Source organism: Cyphellophora europaea, assembly GCF_000365145.1.
Source record: "Cyphellophora europaea CBS 101466 unplaced genomic scaffold supercont1.8, whole genome shotgun sequence".
Taxonomy (NCBI): domain Eukaryota; kingdom Fungi; phylum Ascomycota; class Eurotiomycetes; order Chaetothyriales; family Cyphellophoraceae; genus Cyphellophora; species Cyphellophora europaea.
The window spans coordinates 53,536-71,860 of record NW_008481814.1 but is presented as its reverse complement, the minus strand read 5'-3'; the positions used below and the strand labels follow the sequence as shown (position 1 = coordinate 71,860).

The window sequence follows — 18,325 nt, the reverse complement described above, 5'->3', positions numbered from 1 at the left end:
CTGGCCGCCATTTTGAAATGTATTTCGGCGTCTCCATGCCCAAAATTCATGTCCACGTCCACGTCCACGTTCGCCTCCGCTGCCGGCTTCTCATTCGCGTCCCGAGTCGTGCTCACATAGATACTGAGTATGATGTGAAGTACAAAGAGTCGTTCGCGTTCGCGCCGGATAACCGATCATCGAATGTGCTGAATGCCTAGGTAGCTGCCGTGTTGCCCCCGAGCGTGATAATGCGAAGAACCGCCCCATGCTCCATGCGATCGCCTCGCGCAGCGCCGGCGCTTTCCACGACCGACCAGCCTCCCTCCCGTCAAAGCCTTTGCAAAGCTTTGCGTCAAGCCTACTGCTGGCTGGGAGGGGGCGATTGGTTCTTCGGCGCCACAGTGTTGCCAAAGCTGTAGTCAACGCGCAGCCTGCGGCCGTAGGTTTCCTTCTCCTTGAGCACCTTCATGGCCTCCATGGCACTCTTGATGTCGATGAAGTCGGCGTGGGCAAAGCCACGGGGCTGGCCGGTGCGGCGATCGATGGCGACACGTACGTCGACCACGTTGCGAATACCGCGGAACAGGTTGTTGAGGTCACGATCCGTCATCTCGAACGACATGTTTCCGATGAACAACGTCTTGGATGGAGGGTTCTTGGGCTCCTGGCTTCCTGTATCGGGCTGCCGCTGTTGACGGCGCTTGTTCATCTCTTCGGTGGTGTACGCAGCGTACTGTACGACGAGGCGGCGACCTTCGTAGATCTGCTGGTGCAGAGCTTCGATGGCGGCCGTAGCGGCTTCGGTGGTCTCGAAGTCGACGTAGCCGAACCTGAGAAGATGTCAGTTATGGATTTCGGTAAATTTTGGAAGGGAGAGCCTTGCCCTTTGCTCAGCCCGCGCGAATCGCGCAGCAGGCGCACGTGCTTGATCTGACCGAAGCGACCCAGCTCGCGAGAAACGTCGTCCTCGGTAACGTCGAAGAAAAGGTTTCCAACGTAGACGGTAGGTTTGGGCACGGATAAGCGCTCGCTGCGGTCGGAATCCAAACGGCTACTTTGCCCAGACATGCTGAACAGCCCAGGGGCATCACCGCCGGCGGGCGCACCTGCGAAGTTACCGGAGCTGTTGGAAGCCTCGGTAGCTGCAGCTTGCGCATTGTCCGATTCAATGGCGTTCTCGACCTCCTCAGCTGAAGTTGGCTGCAATTTCGAGATGGGAGCCTCCTCTGCGTCCTTCTGCTCCTCGGCTTCGGTTGTGGCCCATCTTCGCTGGTAGAACAAAAACTGTGAAGCAGGCTTGGTCTGGCGGAGGGTGTGGCAAGATAATGAAGTGAAGGTCCGGGGCTTGTTGGCGAAAGACGCAGGTGAGGAAGTAAGGATGCGCAGCGCGCTGCGACGGAGGGCAAACCTGCAATTATCAATATGGAGCTAGCAGGCATACGAAGAGCACTTACATTCTGGGCGACTTTGATGGAAGATATGCTATGATACAAATTGAAGAAGTAAAGGAGAGTTGTAAAGTACACGGAGGCTCAACTACATGGCGTCCTCGATAAAAAAAGTTCCGCATTGGATTGATCAATCTGGTTAGCGCCACCAGTGGAGCTACAAAAGCCAAGATTGGAGCACTGCGTAACTGCACTTGCTGCTGTCGACACTGTTGCAGCTGCCTCCCGAAACGCGAGTGTCAAGCGTTAGACCAAAACCTCCAAGTGAAAAGCAAAAGTCTCAGCGAGCCGAGATGTTCTGTGCTTTGACCGAACGCAGTCTCGGGGTAAGGTAGCAACCGTAGACACGACGGTACACACTTATATTCGGTGGCTTTTGGACATGCGTTGGCATGAATACGTCAGAAAGGTGCTGGAAGGGTCAAAAATGTGGTTCGATATGCATCTGGCATTCATTAATTTATCTACCGAATACCGGACAAAGCCACCAGAACCATGGGCATCGTCAGAGAAGCGCGCCCTCTTTCTTCACTAGGCGTGCACGCAGCCATGACATCTGAACCTCCTGCATGGTACCATACAGGGGCATAATCCCCAACGGCGTTGTTCCATGTGTGTCAAACTGGATTGGGCTTGTGAGCATTGCTGTAAGACCCGAGTGAACTGTGTCGGAGTCGTTCTCTGAGAAGCTCTGATCTCTCAACGACTGCTCTTCAATCGTGCAGCTTTCGCACCTGATTTGATGTCAAGAATGCTTCAATAGTCTCCATGTACAGTCGATCCAGGGAGCTGGCCCTTTTCCAGCTGCTCAGCCTTGTTGAGCTTACCAGGGCAGTGCATGATCTCACTATCGGCTGGGACATGGTCAACCCGTCCAAGACATAAATAGACGCCGCTCGTGGAGCGATGGATCCGGTAGCACAGACGAGCCTGAGCAGAATGAAGCGTGATCATGAGTAATAAGTGTCCGATATGCTACCGGAACAGTCACCAAAGTCAAGATAAAATGGAAGGAGAGGAATGCGCCGTTCCGATGCACATTCATCTTCACAGATACTTAGCTGAGCTGAACCTGCTGCCAAAGTCCGAGGCCTTTTTCATCATGTCTCTACGCTGAGTTGAATTGAGCTGAAGCCCGCCAGCAATATCCTTTTCTCGGTCGAACGCACGCTTGCTTGGATCGTCGTCTTCCTCCTTGCCTTCTTTCCTCTGATGTGCCTGATACAGAGACGGTCCTCGTACATTATTATACTCCTGGAGGCGTTTGGCCGTAGCGGCATCTTCTTCGGTGACCTTGCTTTGGTGCAGTGCATTTGAAGTGGACGACTTTTCCTTGATACCCATCAATTCTCGCTGCAGACGGGCCTGCTTTTGCTCTGGAGTCTCGTGCCATGCATCAGAAGCACCTGTTGCAGCCACCGGAGCCTTGGCCCCCTTGCCGGTATTGAACTTGCGTGCTTTGAGCTGCGTAGGATCGACTCGTGCCGACCAGTCCCCATGCGCGGGTGCCATGGTCATCCACTCGTCTCGCTGAGCGACGGCAGGCGCGGCAGGTTTGGTGGTCGGCTGGGTCTCAGTTCTCTGGACAGCATCGGCCGCACCTGGCAATGCTGGACCAAAGTCGTCATCTTCGCTGCTCTCGCTGTCAGAGACTTTGTTTTGCTCAACCACCGCAACGCTGTTAGAGGGGCGTTGGTCAGGAGGGGCAGGAGGTAGTGTTGGTCCCGCTACCCGTGGACGTTTGTTGTCGCTGACCGGGCTCGAGGACGCCTCGTCATCGCTGCAGTCATCTCCGTCCCTCTTGCGCTTATCCGTGAGCGAAGGAGGTAGGCTTGGACCAACTGCGGACATTTCGTGGGTGGTTTTAGGTGATCAATGAAACCGACAAGAGCCTCGAGAGATGGAGCACGATACGGTGGGGGATGCGGCCAATTTGCAGCAAGTGGTCAAAGCTTCGCGATCAACTCGTTGCCCTACGCCTGCCTCCTTCAAGTTTGTCCGCCCTCCCGTGGCATTCTAGCCTCACTAGGATTCGACAGGTTCTCAAGGCCTCTGCCGACTCTGGAGCGCCCATTAGCATTCAGCTGTACCATAGCACGGCGTCTGTCGGGGTCCAGTTGAAACGGAAAGGAAGGAGTGGCTAACGAGTTAGAATTCCGGGCGACTGCATGTCTAAGCGCCTGGAACATGCGCCCCGCGGCGGACCAAGGATGCCCGGTCCCTCAAACCTCCAGTCATGTCTTTCGACGTTATCCTTAGGGCATTTCTTCACTCTGCATGAGCGGCAGGTACGCCTGCGATTGGGAGCCTTTCCTGCAACTGCTATTCGGAGAATTCGAGGCTCCTTGCAGGCGAGGTCTGTCTTCAAGCACATATCCGAAGCTGCTCCCCCAACCTCTAGCCTCCTCTTTGTTCTGTTCCACTAATTCCCCACTCCATCATGGAGGTGGCCAACGTTGTAGCTTCCATTGTGTCGGCCTTTGGCAATGGCAGAGACCTGTTCCTGCGGATGGTAGGGAAAAAGAGTAAGAAGCGGGGTCGTGAGCCTACCCTGTCCGAGCAAGAGGCTTGGCTCAGAGATTCGCTTGATCGACGACCACAGCAGATACGGGATTCTTACCACAGCAATGTTGCACGATTTGGTCACAGATTCGAGGTGGGAGACAGCACTGCTCATTCAAGTCTAGCACATACCTTGCTCGTGCTTAATTCCGGCCTGATCAATTTGATCAACCATGTTCTACATCGAGAATCCAAGTATGATCCAACAACCAGCAAAGCCTTGTTCGATCTGTCTGAAGCGGCTGCTACCGACACCATTGCTGCTCTCAGTCAGTTGAGTCTCAGAATGGCCAATCAGTCCGCTCTGAATCTACGGACGGTCCCATCCCCGCGAGCCAAGGATCCTGGCGATTCAAAGGCCAAACAGAAGAAGAGACCAGGAGCGACGCCTCTCGTTCGTGGAGCTTGGGTCAGACCCAAGAGCTCATCAGTGGTGTCCGCATCCAGCTCGAAGACCGGCAAAAGCAGGCCAGCGCATGAGAGAAGTAAATCAGAAGCCGATCTTCCCACAGTGTCCAAGAAGAGCATATCAAAGCCACGATCGAGAACGCCATCGCCCGACAAGCCAGAGAATGCACTTCCAGACAAGCGTAGGCGCAGAAGGCATCATAGATGTCCAGAAGAGGAGCGAAGCATGCTCTTGGTACCACCAGACACGTTCCTGCCGCTCGAACAAACACAGGCAAATGTCGACGCTCCTCCACTACGACCGCCCAAAATACCTCTCCACACGAGACCGACTCCCACTCGAAGACCCAGGCCTCCTTCGGCGGCAACATTCATGACCACAAGTACGAAGATAGGGGAAATCCCGGAGCGCCACCTGGTGCACGACTTGCCTACGCATATTGGGCAGCATGCTCCTCTTGTGCAGTATATACCAGAGGAGCCGCAAGTATCGAGGGAAAAAAAGCCGAAGAAAATCCGGCGTGGATTCAAATTCTGGAAGAAGGGTGAAAGGCCGATCCCAGTGTCAGCATACTGAGAGTTGTAGTAATGAGAATACGAGTAATGACATGCCTTGGGTGCCGCTCTACCCCATATGCAGTGCTCGTAGCGATAGTGAATCTCGAGACGCAGCCGAAGTCGGGGAAACCTTTCTCCGGCTATATAAACTGCTTCTTCAGATGAAGGCAAATAAACTCGTCCACGCCACGGCACCACCGTAAATTATCGACATCATGGCCAATCTCCCACCTGTACCAAAGGCAGGCGAAACGGCTGATCCTATCGTCTTTCTGGACCTCACGCTGGGTGGTGAGCCCCTCGGAAGAATCAAAATTCATCTCTTCGCCAGTACCCTACCACGCACGGCCGAGAATTTCCGCCAATTCTGCACAGGCGAGTACCGGGGCACGACAGGACTACCGCAGGGATACAAGGGCAGCAAGTTCCACCGGGTCATCAAGGGATTCATGATTCAAGGCGGTGACTTCCTCAATGCGGACGGCACAGGTTCGACAAGTATCTACCACGGTGCCAGCTTTGCAGACGAAGGTTTTACGTACAGGCATACCGTACCAGGTTTACTGAGTATGGCAAACTCGGGAAAGGACACGAATGGTTGCCAGTTCTTCATCACGTGCACGAAAACGGAGCATTTGGACGGAAAGCACGTCGTGTTTGGGCAGGTGGCGGACATGGAGAGTATGGACGTGGTCAAGAAAGTTGAGCACGTGAGGACGGCGGGCGCAGGTGGTAGAGGACAGGGTGATCGGCCAGTGCAAGATGTGAGAGTGGTCGAGTGTGGTGAAATGTGAGAAGTCGTGATCCGTTGATGATGTGAACATGCAACGAAACGGAATATCGGGAGGCTGTGCAGCTGCTTCAAGGTGCAGAGAGGGCATAGTGTACGATCGGCAAGACCGCGCGGCTGGGCCAAGCAAGCATGCTCACAATGGGTGATGGTTGTGAGAGAGGACGCGGCGACGGTCTTAATCAAAGGCCATGATCATGATCATGATCATCATCGTGGAGATAGGGCATCATATCCGCACGTTGGGGGCTGTGATGCCATCGATTGGGTTGGCCCTATCACCCTGCGATCACAGTGATCAAGGATTGTGGGTGGCGATGGACAGGGCACAAAGTCTCCCAGAACCAAGCTTTTTCTTTCCACTGTCCGCTGCCGTGCTCTCCGACAGAGATATCAGGCGCAAAAGCCCAGAGTGGCACATGATGGAAAAGGTCTCTTAGCTGCAGAATAGTCGAATGAGAGAATATTGCGAATGGTCACACCACATTGAAGTCAGAAGAGTATCTGCGTCTCGACGCGTAACCCCGCAAGCTTGTGAAGCCGGCAGAGGTGCAATGCAGCGCAGATCGATATAGGCTTGCCCGGAATTTTCAATGGGCTGGTGACGATCAGTTGAGCGGCCGCTAGAAAGCCGAACACAAACACAAGTTGATCAGTGTACTTTCAGCACGTATGTTAATGACTGAGTGACTGTTGATTGATTGACGAGAATCATCAACATAGTTCACACCTACTATTCGCTTCCCCAGTCTCGCCTGTGGTCTCGACTGCGAGGAAGCTTTTGTGGGCTGGAGTGACAGGGGATTAGGGCTGCTTGTCAGCGCCGAGGGCTGCGCAGTTTAGGGTCTGGAAATCCTGCATGGACTAGTCCCCGGCCGGCCTAGAGCAATCCAGTTCGGCCCTCCCGCCTTCTTCTTTGGCCTTGTAAGCGTGGGAGCGAGCACTACTCCGTAGGCTGCGCACCCGCTCTTCTCCTCCCGCCGTCGCCACTTTGCCTATGACTTGAGTGGTGCAGCCGACCAAGGCCGACCTTCGCAGTCGCACGCTCAATTAACCTGTCTTTCCCTGCCACCACCATCACCGCGTCGTCGCCACCTCGATCGATTCCTCGTTCTCTCGTATCCTCCGCCTCAATCCGCCCTACTCCAAGGTTGTGAAGCCTCCTGAAGCAATCTCGACTTGTCCTGAAACACTGGCCTGGGCGGCCTCAGACCTAGAAACCAACTGGAAGACTCGGACCTTCTGCGCACCTATAGTCCTACTACACATCAATGGCCACAAAATATCCCTATAGATAATATTCTTATACATCGCAGCTGCAGCTGACGGCGGTTTCAACTCGATCAGGAAGCTGCGCTTCTACGACTGCGAAACCACATACCTGGGCTTCCCTGATCGACCATATATTTTTGGCTGCTCACCATGACTTCAACATTGAGTTCAAGCGCGACGCTCACCGCTTCGCCAACGGCATCGCCTTCAGAGACCAGCCGGGGCAGCGGTAGCGGGCCCAGTTCACCTTTACTCTTCTTCGTCGCACTGGGTTTCGGCGTTGTCTTTACCAATCTATGGTAAGCTCTTTTCTTGTAACGATAGACAGTTACTTACAAACCAGGATCATTGTTGGTGTGAAGTATTGCTTCAGATACAACCAGCGCAATCGACAGCGAATGGCCGGCGAGGATCCTGATGCTGTCGATCTTGGTCAAATGCCGCGACAGCATCGCAGGCGGAGGGAGAAGAAACTCATGACCATGGACGAGGTGAATGAGAAGTTCCCTCTGACCAAGTACAAGACCTGGCGATCTACCCAGGCTGAGAAAGGCCTTCCGACTGCTGGAGGCATTACCACAGACTCGACAAGTAGACCCGCTAGCATCCGGGGCGTGCAGCGCGAGTCCAAAGACGAGCCCAAGCATTCCGAACTTGCTACGTCTCAAACGACTTCCACTGCTGCCGAGGAATTGCAAGCCAAAGAAGAGCATGGGAAGCCAGAAGTTGTGAGTGGGTCAGATGCACAACCATCTTCACCACGTCCTAAGACGGCTGCATCTTCTACGCCCGACACTCCCGTGCAGAAAGTAACGTCAAATGATGGCGAGGAGGAAGACGATGATCACATTCAGACTGCCGTTCCTGCCGAACAGCTACCCGATCCTGGCGACACATGTGCAATTTGCATCGACACACTGGAAGACGATGACGATATCCGTGGTCTTCTCTGTGGACACGCGTTCCATGCTTCGTGTGTCGATCCGTGGCTGACGTCTCGTCGGGCCTGCTGTCCCCTCTGCAAGGCTGACTACTATGTTCCCAAACCACGCCCTGAGGGTCAGCAAGATGGGCAGAACTCCGCTGGCCAGTCACCTCTGACATCTCCCCAGTTTGCATTCATCGGTGGCCGCGAGAGACGGCCGACAATGGTGCTACCTGGTCGCTTCATGAGCATCGTCTACGATGAGCGTGATCGTTATGGTTTCCCGCGAGTGGTCCGGGACGAAACGCCAGGCGAGCAGAGACGACGCTTGCGCAGAGAGCAGCGGCAACGCGAACGCGAAGGCCAACAGCAACAAGACGGCGATGCCACACAGATGGAGGGCTCGCAAGAAAGGAGCGAGCCGCCCCGAGGCTGGCGAAGCAGACTCCGGATGCCACGACTCGGTGGCTGGGCAGGCGGCGGGTCTGGCAGTGCGAATACGCTTGTGGCCAGCGAAGGTATGATGCCTAGCAACGAAGCAAGAAATGGGCAGAGTCAGGCACCGGAAGTGTCTAATGCCGCAGCGACTGAGGCGCCGGTCACGCCCGCTCACTTGGAAGCCGGTCGGCAGCAAGTGGACCCAACAACCAGGACATAGCCTGTCTCTTACCATGATATGAGATTTAGGGAGGCTATTGGTACCTTGTCTGTGTCACGGCGTCTATTGGCCTCCGCCACCTGTGAAGGAGTTTACAAGACCAACGTAAGGACCTCAGGCAGAGTTTTGGTGTGGCCTGACATGAATGATTGATACGATACGATTACGAGGGATGAAAACACTGGCTAGGGGTCCAGAAACAAGCTGAGCTTGGTCTCCGCTTTGGCTATCAGGCTCTACAGGACAACATAGCGTGCGGCTTCGAACTCAAGACCAGTTTCTGCATCGAGATACCGAAGGTATCGGTACATATGTACAGACAGTCAAGCAGAAGAGCCCACCACTATCGCTGCAAGCGATGAACGGGTTACATTGGGCTCAGGATCTCTTTGATTCGTTGTAATGATATGATATTCCCACTTCAATATCGTCTTGATTCCTGCTTTTGTCTACATGTCAGGCCGAATACGTGCTGTGCAAGACGGCCGCCATATGGCATGCTAATACTGATCGTCTCTCAACCTTTCAGCGTAGCTAGCTTTCCGGAAGAGAGGTTCAGCAAATGTGATATTTCACTCGGGAACTCATGGATACTATCGCTGTGGACACTGTCTTGGAGGGCAAGCCCGAGGTTGCAAAGACGATTAGGGCCGATCAGGGTGCCTCTGAGGGATTGCACATGGTGGACAACAGTGGTTCCTCGCCAGAGGAAACTTGGTTGCAATCATAAATTCTGTGTTGCTGATGAGCACCATCTGGGTTGTCAATTGCCTCATTTAGATCAGGCGAAACTATGCTCTGTCTTACGACACCTGAAGTCAAAGCCATTGTATCGGCAGCGCCGTAGATATGGTGCTGTCCATCTTCAGCCATTGAGCAGTTCCATCCCGCGATGAAGGATGGGGAACCACCTGATCCAGTCAAAAAGGCAGCGTGGCTGCTCCTATGAATGCAGTCTCGACGAATTCAGACAATATGCTTTTGGCCTCGCGCTGTGCTCGGTCAACATTGGTCGTCGCCGCTTCGAGTGCTGACAAGACGCTGGGACAGCCTGCCTTGCCCAAGCCTCGTCGAGACCAGCTCATTGAGCTTAAAGCCATGAAACTAGGACTCTAGAGCTGTAAGTAGCTTCTGCCACTGTACAGGAAATTGGTCTCAGAATCATGTTTGGTGTTCTGGCGGGGCTGTGCCGCCTTTGGTTCCTTTGTTGCAGGGATACTTGTGGCATCCATAGGATTGTAGTCCACATGCTCCGTATACACATACGCTTGTCGTCCCGAGAGAAGAACGTCTTCCGAAGATATTTTTGCAGCTAGGCCTGAAGCCTACTGTACAGAGAATCTGTGACACAGTCTTCAGCATTATCACTGTCGGCAGCACCTGCTTGAACTTGCTCCGTCGAAACCGTGATGCCTTCGTTGCGGTGCCAACCCTCGAATCAGAGTGCACCTAGGTCCTTCAAAGCGCCACGTAGCTCCTTCACTGCAGTCGGCACATCCTCAAAGTTCAGGGCACTGATTGCCCAGCGACAATGTTTCTGGGCCGACAGCATGGCCTCCTCGTTTACTTCTGCAGGTACATTCCACGCGGCGGGCTGCGAGGCTGGTGGGGCTGTCGACTGAGGGATGAAAGGTCCCTGGGGTGTAGAATTGACAGGAGGTGAGAGGGGCGCACCTGGAGGTGGACCAGCGATTGGGGGAGGAATGTGCTGCGAGGCACTTGAAGAGGGTGGTGGGACCAATCCATGATGCTGCGGAGCATTTGTCGATGTTGGATGAGGTACAATAGGCGGAACGGTGGTGCTAACATTGGGTTTCGCAGAGCCACTGGATTGATGGGCTGGCTGTGCTGGCTGCCCACCGGGAGGAACTGGAAGATTGAGACCGATGTTGGTAGCGGCTGCAGGGTGTTGTGTGCCGACAGGAACCTCGGGGAAGTAGTTGCCTCCAACTGAAGGTTTGCGTTCACCCTGGGGTTCGAGAGGCGAGACTGGACCTTTGTCACCATCTGCATAAAAGGCTGCTGGATCCTGGCTGATGGGCGAGACACCTTGTACTGGAGGTGGTATTGAAGGAGCGCGTGACGGATGTAAAGACTCGTCGAGAGAGCTTGTTCTAGCTAGGTTCGCTTGGAGTTTGTCAGCTTCATCAGGCACTTCAGTGACCGAAGGTTGACGCGGCTTGGGTGCGATTGAGGTGTCTCGTGATGGGTGCAGTGACTGGTCGAGTGACGATACCCGGGCAAGGTTTTGTTGGATCTTATCTGCCTCATCTGGTACTTCCACCACCGAAGGTTGTCTTGGTCTGCCACCTCCTTCGACCGCTAATAGGTCTGCATCGTCAGGGTCAAGTTCTGGTAAAGTTTCTTCTTCGATCGGTGGAGGGTTGGAGGCATTGGGGTCTTCGCCGGCTTTGACTGCTTTTGCGATTCTCAAGGCGTGGTACTTGGCAAACTTGATCTTGGTTATAATCTCGGGCTCAATGGCACCCCAGATGCCCAACAGATCCAGAAAAGTAGCAGCCGCCTGAAATGTGTCGGCGGTTTGGCGGGATGCCCTGTTCGCTCGGATTGCGTTGTCTGCGCGGTTAAAGGTCTCGAGACCGAACTGCTCAATGTATGCTTTTCCAGCCGTGTCGTCGGTTATGGCATCCTCATCTGAGTGCTGTGACTTGAACTACATGGTATAAGCATTGGTCTGAATCACGATAGTGGGACGACTGACCTGTTCAAGCCTATCCATCATTGTAGTTGTGTAGGTGAGGCTTTCCTCGTCGGCATTATGCAATCCTTTGGACAGTATTTGATTCACTATCCAGTAATTGCCTGCTCCTTTTTAGCGCGAATTCTATTCGTCAAGGGTGTAGCATACACCAGTAGGCAACGATGGGCTTTGGCTTCTCAAGCTGTGTAGCTCTCAAAGCGAACCGAGTGATGTCCGCTGATTTCAGCGCAGCCGGTACAGGATTGGCCATGACGATTGTAGACAGCAGCAATAGTCAGCAGCAAGTGTAGGACCTCAGTGACAGTAGACGGTGCAGGCAGCAGAAGCTACGGTTCTATTGTGCCTCTGGTTTAGATACTAGTATGACGTGCACCGGCGGGTGGAGAGCTGCTAGTGAAGTTAAACTTACCCCACGGCAAGGCTGTTGCTCAGCCTTGACGGAAGTGCTGCAGCGCCAACGACGTTGGTATCCTACAACCATGATGTCTTCGGCAGTCGGAGTAACAGGTGCGGATGATGCAGGCTATGTGTGCACATGTCCGATAACAAGTCAGCCCTGTTGCATGCTTCAAGTATGTGAAGCTTGAGCGTTCAATGCTACTCCGCAATGTACAGTGCTCGGGTGACGCAAACTCCCAACAAACACCTTCCGTGTAGACATGACGGGTATCTTTGGTATAGCTCCAATCTGCTCCACTATGCCCCTGTCCACTTTCAATACGTCTCAACATTGGGAGTCGGCAAGTACGTATATCCACTTGGAGGACCAAAGCAGTCATTGCCTGAAATGACCTCGTGCTTCCCCGCAGACGAGATGCTTGGACTTGCTGCAGCACGAGCTGTTCCGGCTCTCCTCTTTTGCACACCACGATTCATTGGCTGAACTCTGATTCTCGCTCAGCCGAGCTCGAGCTGGTCTGCTTTGATTCACAGAACAATGGTTCCCCTCATCGCGGAGATGCGGCAGGGGTACCTCGGGCTTACCCTCTGCTGGAATTGCCATTTACTTCAATGAGCTCTGCCATTTCTCGCACGAGCACTACCTACATGCAGTAACGGAAACAAGACACAGGACAACTAACATGCCTGTCGCGTACTTGACAGGAGGAGCCTCCGGGCTGGGCAAAGCCACCGCCGAAATGCTGGTCAAGAACGGGTGACTACCATTCTCTCTAACATCCTCCTTACCCCGCTAACATCTTCTCTAGAATCAAGGTCTTTATTGCTGACCAGAACGGATCCGGCGCGGAAGCGGTATGTGCGGACATCAACAAGTCCAGCGGCAGCGAGATGGCCTCGTCTGCCCAGCTCGACGTCCGCGATTGGAACCAGCAAGCCAAGGTCTTTGGGCAGGCTGTCGCCAAATACGAGCGCATAGACTATGTCTACAGCATTGCTGGCATCAACGAGCGGCGATGGATCGATAACAACCCTAGTGTGACGAGCGGATTCCAGGTCCCCGACCTGAGTGTGTTCGATGTAGACGTGACTGGCCTGATGTACACGGTTGCCCTGGCAGTTCAGCAGATGAGACGACAAGATAAGGATGAGAATGGGTTTAGAGGGAAAGTGGCGTGCGTGGCAAGTGTGTGTGGCTTTTATTGCTGCCCGACGGTGCCGATTTATACGGCTGCAAAGCAGTAGGTTGCTCCTTGGCGAAGGCCGATTTCAAACAGTGGGCTGACCTTCACAGTGCGGTGGTTGGATTTGTCCGCTCTTACGGCAAGTGGCTACCGGAAGAAGGCATCACCTTCAATGCCGTATGTCCCAACGTCGTCCGCACCAATATCTCCACGCCTGCCTTCTACGACAAGCTGGAAGCCGAGAACTTGCTCACGCCGCTGGAGAGTGTTCCGGACGCGTTTGAAGCGCTGTTAGGCAAGAACACAGCAAGTGGAGAGTGCTACGAGACTGGGCCGAACTACAAGACCCAAGGCATCATTCAGACCAGAGCTGCGCCGTATCTAGACGATGAGAGCGCGACCGTGTTTGAGAGGCTCTACGAGAGAGGGAAGCCTCTGCATCTGCCGAAATGATGGACGTTGAGTCCTGATGGGGCAGGTATTTGTAGCGCAGCCGGGATCGCCATACCTGAATCGGAAACCAATGCCTGCATAAATCCTGCCTATCGTTCTAGGACCGAAATTGCACATGGCGTACCACCCTCAACGTCGTCATCTGGTCCCTTGTTGCACACGAGGATGACGGAAATGTCGCATATGTGTGCGCTGATCACTGTAGTCGCGCGGCAGGGAGGAACATCTTGAATTGAAGCTCGTGGGTGAACTTATTGCCTGCGCCTGTGACATGGTTGTCCTGCAAACTGGGACGAGTCGATTCTTATCCTCGTTCGGCACTTGCCGCACTGCTGGTGCGTGTTCAAGCTGTCCGGAAGAGTGCGCCAGCTGTCCCCTTTGTGTGTCTCGGGCGTTCTGTCTTATAGAGCCTGAAAGGACATTTTGTAGTTCCGAATCTTACTCTGGGTTCGGGCGAGACCAAGGCCTCGGGCAGCGTTGGGGAGATCCGCCTGGTTGGACTGAACACAGGTCGGGCAAATATGCGCCGCAAAGCGCTTCGAAGGTCGAACCTACCGTAGAACCGAGTCTTCTTAGATCACCCTGTGTAGATCTTGCGGAAGCAATGTGGTCTTTTCGGATCTGGTCTGTTCTGATGCGGTGAGTCACCTCTGACTTCGCGGGGTCAATATTGTCGAAGGTTTTGAGGGTATGGGATTGCGGCAGGCTTTGGCAGACGTTGGGAGCATGTCTCGCAGGTTATACCACACATGAGGATTCCACGTAGGTAAGACCACAGTCCAAGGTGGTCAGGCTGCAGCATCGAGGATAGGCCATCGAGGGTGTCTTTTTTGAGATAAGCAGTAGCAAGTCGGAGTCAGAGGCGCTGAGGGCAGAGTGAACCGGAGACGGAGGACGGAATGCGGTGACAAGGCTGTGATTGACCCAAACCCGAGGCTGAATTTTACAGGATTCGCGGACTCGACAAGCCTTGGCCAACATTCTGTTAAAAGGTAGGAGACCTTGACGCACCTGAGATGGCGATATTCGCTATTGCGCAAGGACAAGACTCTCCTCCGAGGAAGACTGTGGTTCGGGGAGATGTGCGCGTAGAAGAAATGATAGGCGGAGCCAAGTTACCGATGTTCATGACGGCGGCCAGCCTCCTCTCCACAATCAACCCCATCCCCTGCGTTTCCCCACACATGGGAGAGTCGTATGTTCCGAGAAGTCCTTTTCTCGTCTTCATAAGCGGCGACCAATGCCTTTCGGAACCGAAGGAAAGCCCAGTGCTTGTCAACGCTGTTATCGCAAGAAGATCCGTTGCGACAAAACACAGCCGGCATGCTCTCATTGCTATCGGGTGGACACTCCATGCGTCTATGTGACAAGCGGGAGAGAACTCCGCCGGCAGAACGTTGACAGGCTAGAAGATCGTATCAGAGATCTGGAATCAAAGAACAGATCTCTCACTAGCCAACTATATGAAGTCCAAAAGTCGCCCGAGGTCCCAACGCCTACTACCTCAGCTAGCCAAACAGGGATTCAGCAAGGTCAGAGTGATGTCGCTAACCAGGTCATTCATCTATCGTTGAGCGCAAGTGGAGGGACTGAGTTCGTCGGATCGACCAGTGGACTCTTCCTGGCAAATCTACTCCAGCCACACATCCAGCAATCTTCGGCATTGGCACAGGGTATTCCGACCGTGCTACAAGACCGACAGCAGACCACTTCGCCACCATCGAAGCAGGCACGGCCGTCCCGAAACCAAGCCCTGCAAATCTTGGAGGCATATTGCAGCCATGACCACGTCTGTTATCCATTCCTTTGCATTGAGACTTTACGTGAAGCACTGGACCGAGTTTATGCAGTGGATACGACCCAAGTAGGCCTGAACGACTGCTTCTTCATTGATGCAGTCCTCGCCCTCGGTTCTGCACAGGTATATAAACTCGGGTGGACTGGGATATGGGATGCTGAGACTCATTTCAGCCGTGCCACATCACAGCTGTCCAACGTTCTCGATCAAGGCGGCTTGGTCAGTCTACAGGCGTTATTGCTCATTTGTCAGTATCGAATGGGCACCACCTCGCAAGACACCACCGCCAGTGTCTGGCATCTCATAGGGGTAGCTGCACGGACTTGTTTTGAGCTTGGTCTCCACAAGGCGTCATCCTACACCCCTAATGAAGCCTGCGGTGAATCCCAGCGCAAGGAAGTCGACATTAAGCGTCGCTGCCTCTGGAGTGTAGTCGCCATGGACCGAGTCGTCAGCCTCATGCTTGGCAGACCCCTTGCTATCCAGCTGGAGGACATTGAGCTGGAACTCCCTCAGGTGGGAGCATCGAGCAGCGAGTCTTGCATCTTCGCCCATGTCGTTCGTTATCGGATTATTTGCGGCAAGATCCTCAACGGACTCCATCGCAGTTGGCGTGGTCGCAAGAAAGCAGAAGACTATGCAGAGCTCCGGCAGCAGCTTGAGCACGAGCTCAATTACTGGCGTAGCGAGACATCGACTCTAGTCCTGGTGAGAGACGATAGCCTGTTGACGCCCGCAGCGAAGTCGACCTTCAGAGCCCCAGAATGGTATGATTTGCTTTATCACAACGGCATTCTTATGCTATTCCGCCCGTCACCATGCCTCTCCGATGCCACAACCAATAGTGTCACACTGCAGCACGTCTATGAATCCTCGCAGAAGGCCATAAACTATTACGCCAGCCTGCACCGGTCCCGGAAGATCAACTACTCTTGGATCACCCTCCACGCAGTTTTCATCGCCGGGCTCTCGTACATCTACGCTCTCCGAAATCACTTCCAGCACATCCGAAGATCTAGCCGAAGCTTAGGTAAATCAACCCTCAACTTCTCGCCCACGATCACTCAAGTCGTCAACGACACCAGGGCCTGCTCCAAAATTCTTGTCGCGGTTTCCGAAAGATGGACGATGGCTCGAAGCTGTTCAGAAGTCTTCGATAAATTGAGCGACGCGGTTGTCGAAGACGTGGTGGAAGCCCAGACTGCTCAAGCTGCAGCACTGCCCAATACAGCATCCACACGCACCATCGACATGGTCCTTGCTCCAACACCGAGCATAAGTGGTAGCTGTTACGATAGTGCTTCCCCTGACCTGGTAAACATGACGGTTGACAGCACTCTCCGCGATTGCTTCGGCGATTTGCGGACTATGTGTTACGACCAATATTGCAACGATGCCATTGCCCAACTTTCGCAGGACTGGATGTTTGGCATTGGCGAGAGTTCGAACGAACTATTCTGAACAACACAGCTTCAGCATTGACACAAGTCGTGGATATATACCAACAAGTTGTTCATCACGGTACTGATATGACGGCCGAGGCACGAACGGCTCAAGTATTTGTGGGGAAGCTTACCTAACGGCAGTTGATGTGTTAACCAGAGCGTGGCCAGCGCACCTCCAATTGGTTGCGAGCTTCGGGGCTTACCCGAGGCTGTCGGAATTACTGATCACTAACAGTGATGCAGTAGTTATCTGAACATTCCTCTCTGCTATGCAGCAGTCTTCAACTTACTGCTTCACATCAGCGCCCTCTCAAGGAGGCCTCACGAGTTCCTAGGTCAGTAGCACGCCAATATGAGTCACTACAATCAGACGTCGCCACCGCCTACGCCGACATTTTTGAAGCTCACCTTTCCTATACCACGTGTCGTGCTTGTCACGATGGACAGACCATCAGCGATGAACTGCATCAACGCCGCCGGGGCGGAAGAGCTAGCAGCTGTGTGGTCCTGGCTGGATTCAGAGCCCAATCTGACCGTTGCGGTACTGACTGGCGCCGGCGATAAAGCTTTCTCAGCGGGCGCGGATCTGAAGGAATGGGCGCAATCACTAACACCAGGCGCCGCACCACGGCGGGTGACCAAAGCAAAGGGAGTAGGTCTCAGCAGACGTAGAGGCAAAAAGCCCGTCATCGCTGCTGTGAATGGATTGGCACTCGGAGGCGGAACCGAGTTCGCAGTCAATTGTGATCTTGTGGTAGCCGCCGAGAGGGCCGAGTTCGGTTTACCTGAGGTGACACGAGGAGTTGCGCCGTTCGCTGGGGCATTGCCGAGACTCATCAGGAGTATAGGATTGCAGAGGGCCAGTGAGTTCGCGTTGACAGGACAAAGGATTTCCGCGACGAAGGCACTGGAATGGGGTCTGGTCAACAAGGTTGTGCCGCAAATGGATGTGGTGAAGGAGGCACTGAGATATGCAGAACTCATTGCGACAAACAGTCCGGACAGTATCATTTGCACCCGATCAGGACTTAGGGAAGGATGGGCCAAAGCCGATGTCGAACATGCAGTGCAAACGACGCATGACAACGAGTTCGCCGAGCTGCAGAAGGGAGAGAATATCAAAGAAGGGTTGGCGGCTTTTGCAGAGAAACGCAAACCGAGGTGGAAGCCAGCGAGGCTCTGATAAGACAGGCCAATGGAAAGACGGTGTACAGGTAGCCACAGACAGCTACCGTGGCATGTTGCCCCAAGAAGGCATGTGAGAACTTGGTCATGTACAGATTACACGTGCGCGAATGGAAGGTGTACATTTTTGCGCAGTCACTGCACATTGTCGCGGAGCCGATGTCCTTGAATGTACCAAAGGGGCTCAGACACCTGCAGCTTATCAGTGGGGTGAATAAGGTTCCGGGATACCAGTTATGGCTGAGATACTTTTGTGCATTCTTCGTGGCCTGGAACGGACGTTGGAAGAGACTTTTGAACGCACGGTGGAGGCTCAGAAACAGGAGTTTCTGGCCGGTGCAAGTGTTGGGATTATTCCGACGCGCTGCATCGTGTCGAAAATCGACTCGGCTCGGAGTCTCGGGCTGTGATTAGCCAACACGGCTCCACTGACGTCGATCGTGGCTCGGTAAGGCTTCGGCCGAGCCTTGTCAACTTTCGCCTCATAGCGCGACATTTTTTGCATTTTTCACTTCTTCCTTTCCTCGAAGCTGAGC

The 18,325-nt window shown here is 53.9% G+C and overlaps 9 protein-coding genes across 9 annotated transcripts; 6 read left to right on the top strand and 3 right to left on the bottom strand.

Annotated features, from left to right (window-relative positions):
* Positions 1-340: 340 nt before the first annotated feature.
* HMPREF1541_07819 (uncharacterized protein) lies at positions 341-1,552 on the bottom strand (the record flags this gene model as incomplete). Its single annotated transcript, XM_008722142.1, has 3 exons — positions 341-780; positions 813-1,390; positions 1,437-1,552. 3 exons carry the CDS (start codon positions 1,550-1,552, stop codon positions 341-343), a joined length of 1,134 nt encoding a protein of 377 aa, XP_008720364.1.
* A 925-nt stretch (positions 1,553-2,477) lies between these two features.
* On the bottom strand, positions 2,478-3,281 carry HMPREF1541_07818 (uncharacterized protein; the record flags this gene model as incomplete). The annotated part of the gene is made up of 1 exon (XM_008722141.1): positions 2,478-3,281. The coding sequence occupies one exon, from the start codon at positions 3,279-3,281 to the stop codon at positions 2,478-2,480; it is 804 nt and encodes a 267-aa protein (XP_008720363.1).
* Positions 3,282-3,870: 589 nt separating this feature from the next.
* On the top strand, positions 3,871-4,977 carry HMPREF1541_07817 (uncharacterized protein; the record flags this gene model as incomplete). Its single annotated transcript, XM_008722140.1, has 1 exon — positions 3,871-4,977. One exon carries the CDS (start codon positions 3,871-3,873, stop codon positions 4,975-4,977), a length of 1,107 nt encoding a protein of 368 aa, XP_008720362.1.
* Positions 4,978-5,173: 196 nt separating this feature from the next.
* Positions 5,174-5,752, top strand: HMPREF1541_07816 (uncharacterized protein; the record flags this gene model as incomplete). Its single annotated transcript, XM_008722139.1, has 1 exon — positions 5,174-5,752. One exon carries the CDS (start codon positions 5,174-5,176, stop codon positions 5,750-5,752), a length of 579 nt encoding a protein of 192 aa, XP_008720361.1.
* Positions 5,753-7,170: 1,418 nt separating this feature from the next.
* On the top strand, positions 7,171-8,603 carry HMPREF1541_07815 (uncharacterized protein; the record flags this gene model as incomplete). The annotated part of the gene is made up of 2 exons (XM_008722138.1): positions 7,171-7,319; positions 7,364-8,603. The coding sequence occupies 2 exons, from the start codon at positions 7,171-7,173 to the stop codon at positions 8,601-8,603; spliced, it is 1,389 nt and encodes a 462-aa protein (XP_008720360.1).
* Positions 8,604-10,041: 1,438 nt separating this feature from the next.
* On the bottom strand, positions 10,042-11,575 carry HMPREF1541_07814 (uncharacterized protein; the record flags this gene model as incomplete). Its single annotated transcript, XM_008722137.1, has 3 exons — positions 10,042-11,277; positions 11,326-11,426; positions 11,473-11,575. The coding sequence occupies 3 exons, from the start codon at positions 11,573-11,575 to the stop codon at positions 10,042-10,044; spliced, it is 1,440 nt and encodes a 479-aa protein (XP_008720359.1).
* Positions 11,576-12,407: 832 nt separating this feature from the next.
* On the top strand, positions 12,408-13,361 carry HMPREF1541_07813 (uncharacterized protein; the record flags this gene model as incomplete). The annotated part of the gene is made up of 3 exons (XM_008722136.1): positions 12,408-12,481; positions 12,534-12,965; positions 13,019-13,361. The coding sequence occupies 3 exons, from the start codon at positions 12,408-12,410 to the stop codon at positions 13,359-13,361; spliced, it is 849 nt and encodes a 282-aa protein (XP_008720358.1).
* Positions 13,362-14,601: 1,240 nt separating this feature from the next.
* Positions 14,602-16,620, top strand: HMPREF1541_07812 (uncharacterized protein; the record flags this gene model as incomplete). The annotated part of the gene is made up of 1 exon (XM_008722135.1): positions 14,602-16,620. One exon carries the CDS (start codon positions 14,602-14,604, stop codon positions 16,618-16,620), a length of 2,019 nt encoding a protein of 672 aa, XP_008720357.1.
* A 336-nt stretch (positions 16,621-16,956) lies between these two features.
* On the top strand, positions 16,957-17,787 carry HMPREF1541_07811 (uncharacterized protein; the record flags this gene model as incomplete). The annotated part of the gene is made up of 1 exon (XM_008722134.1): positions 16,957-17,787. The coding sequence occupies one exon, from the start codon at positions 16,957-16,959 to the stop codon at positions 17,785-17,787; it is 831 nt and encodes a 276-aa protein (XP_008720356.1).
* Between the last annotated feature and the right edge of the window lie 538 nt (positions 17,788-18,325).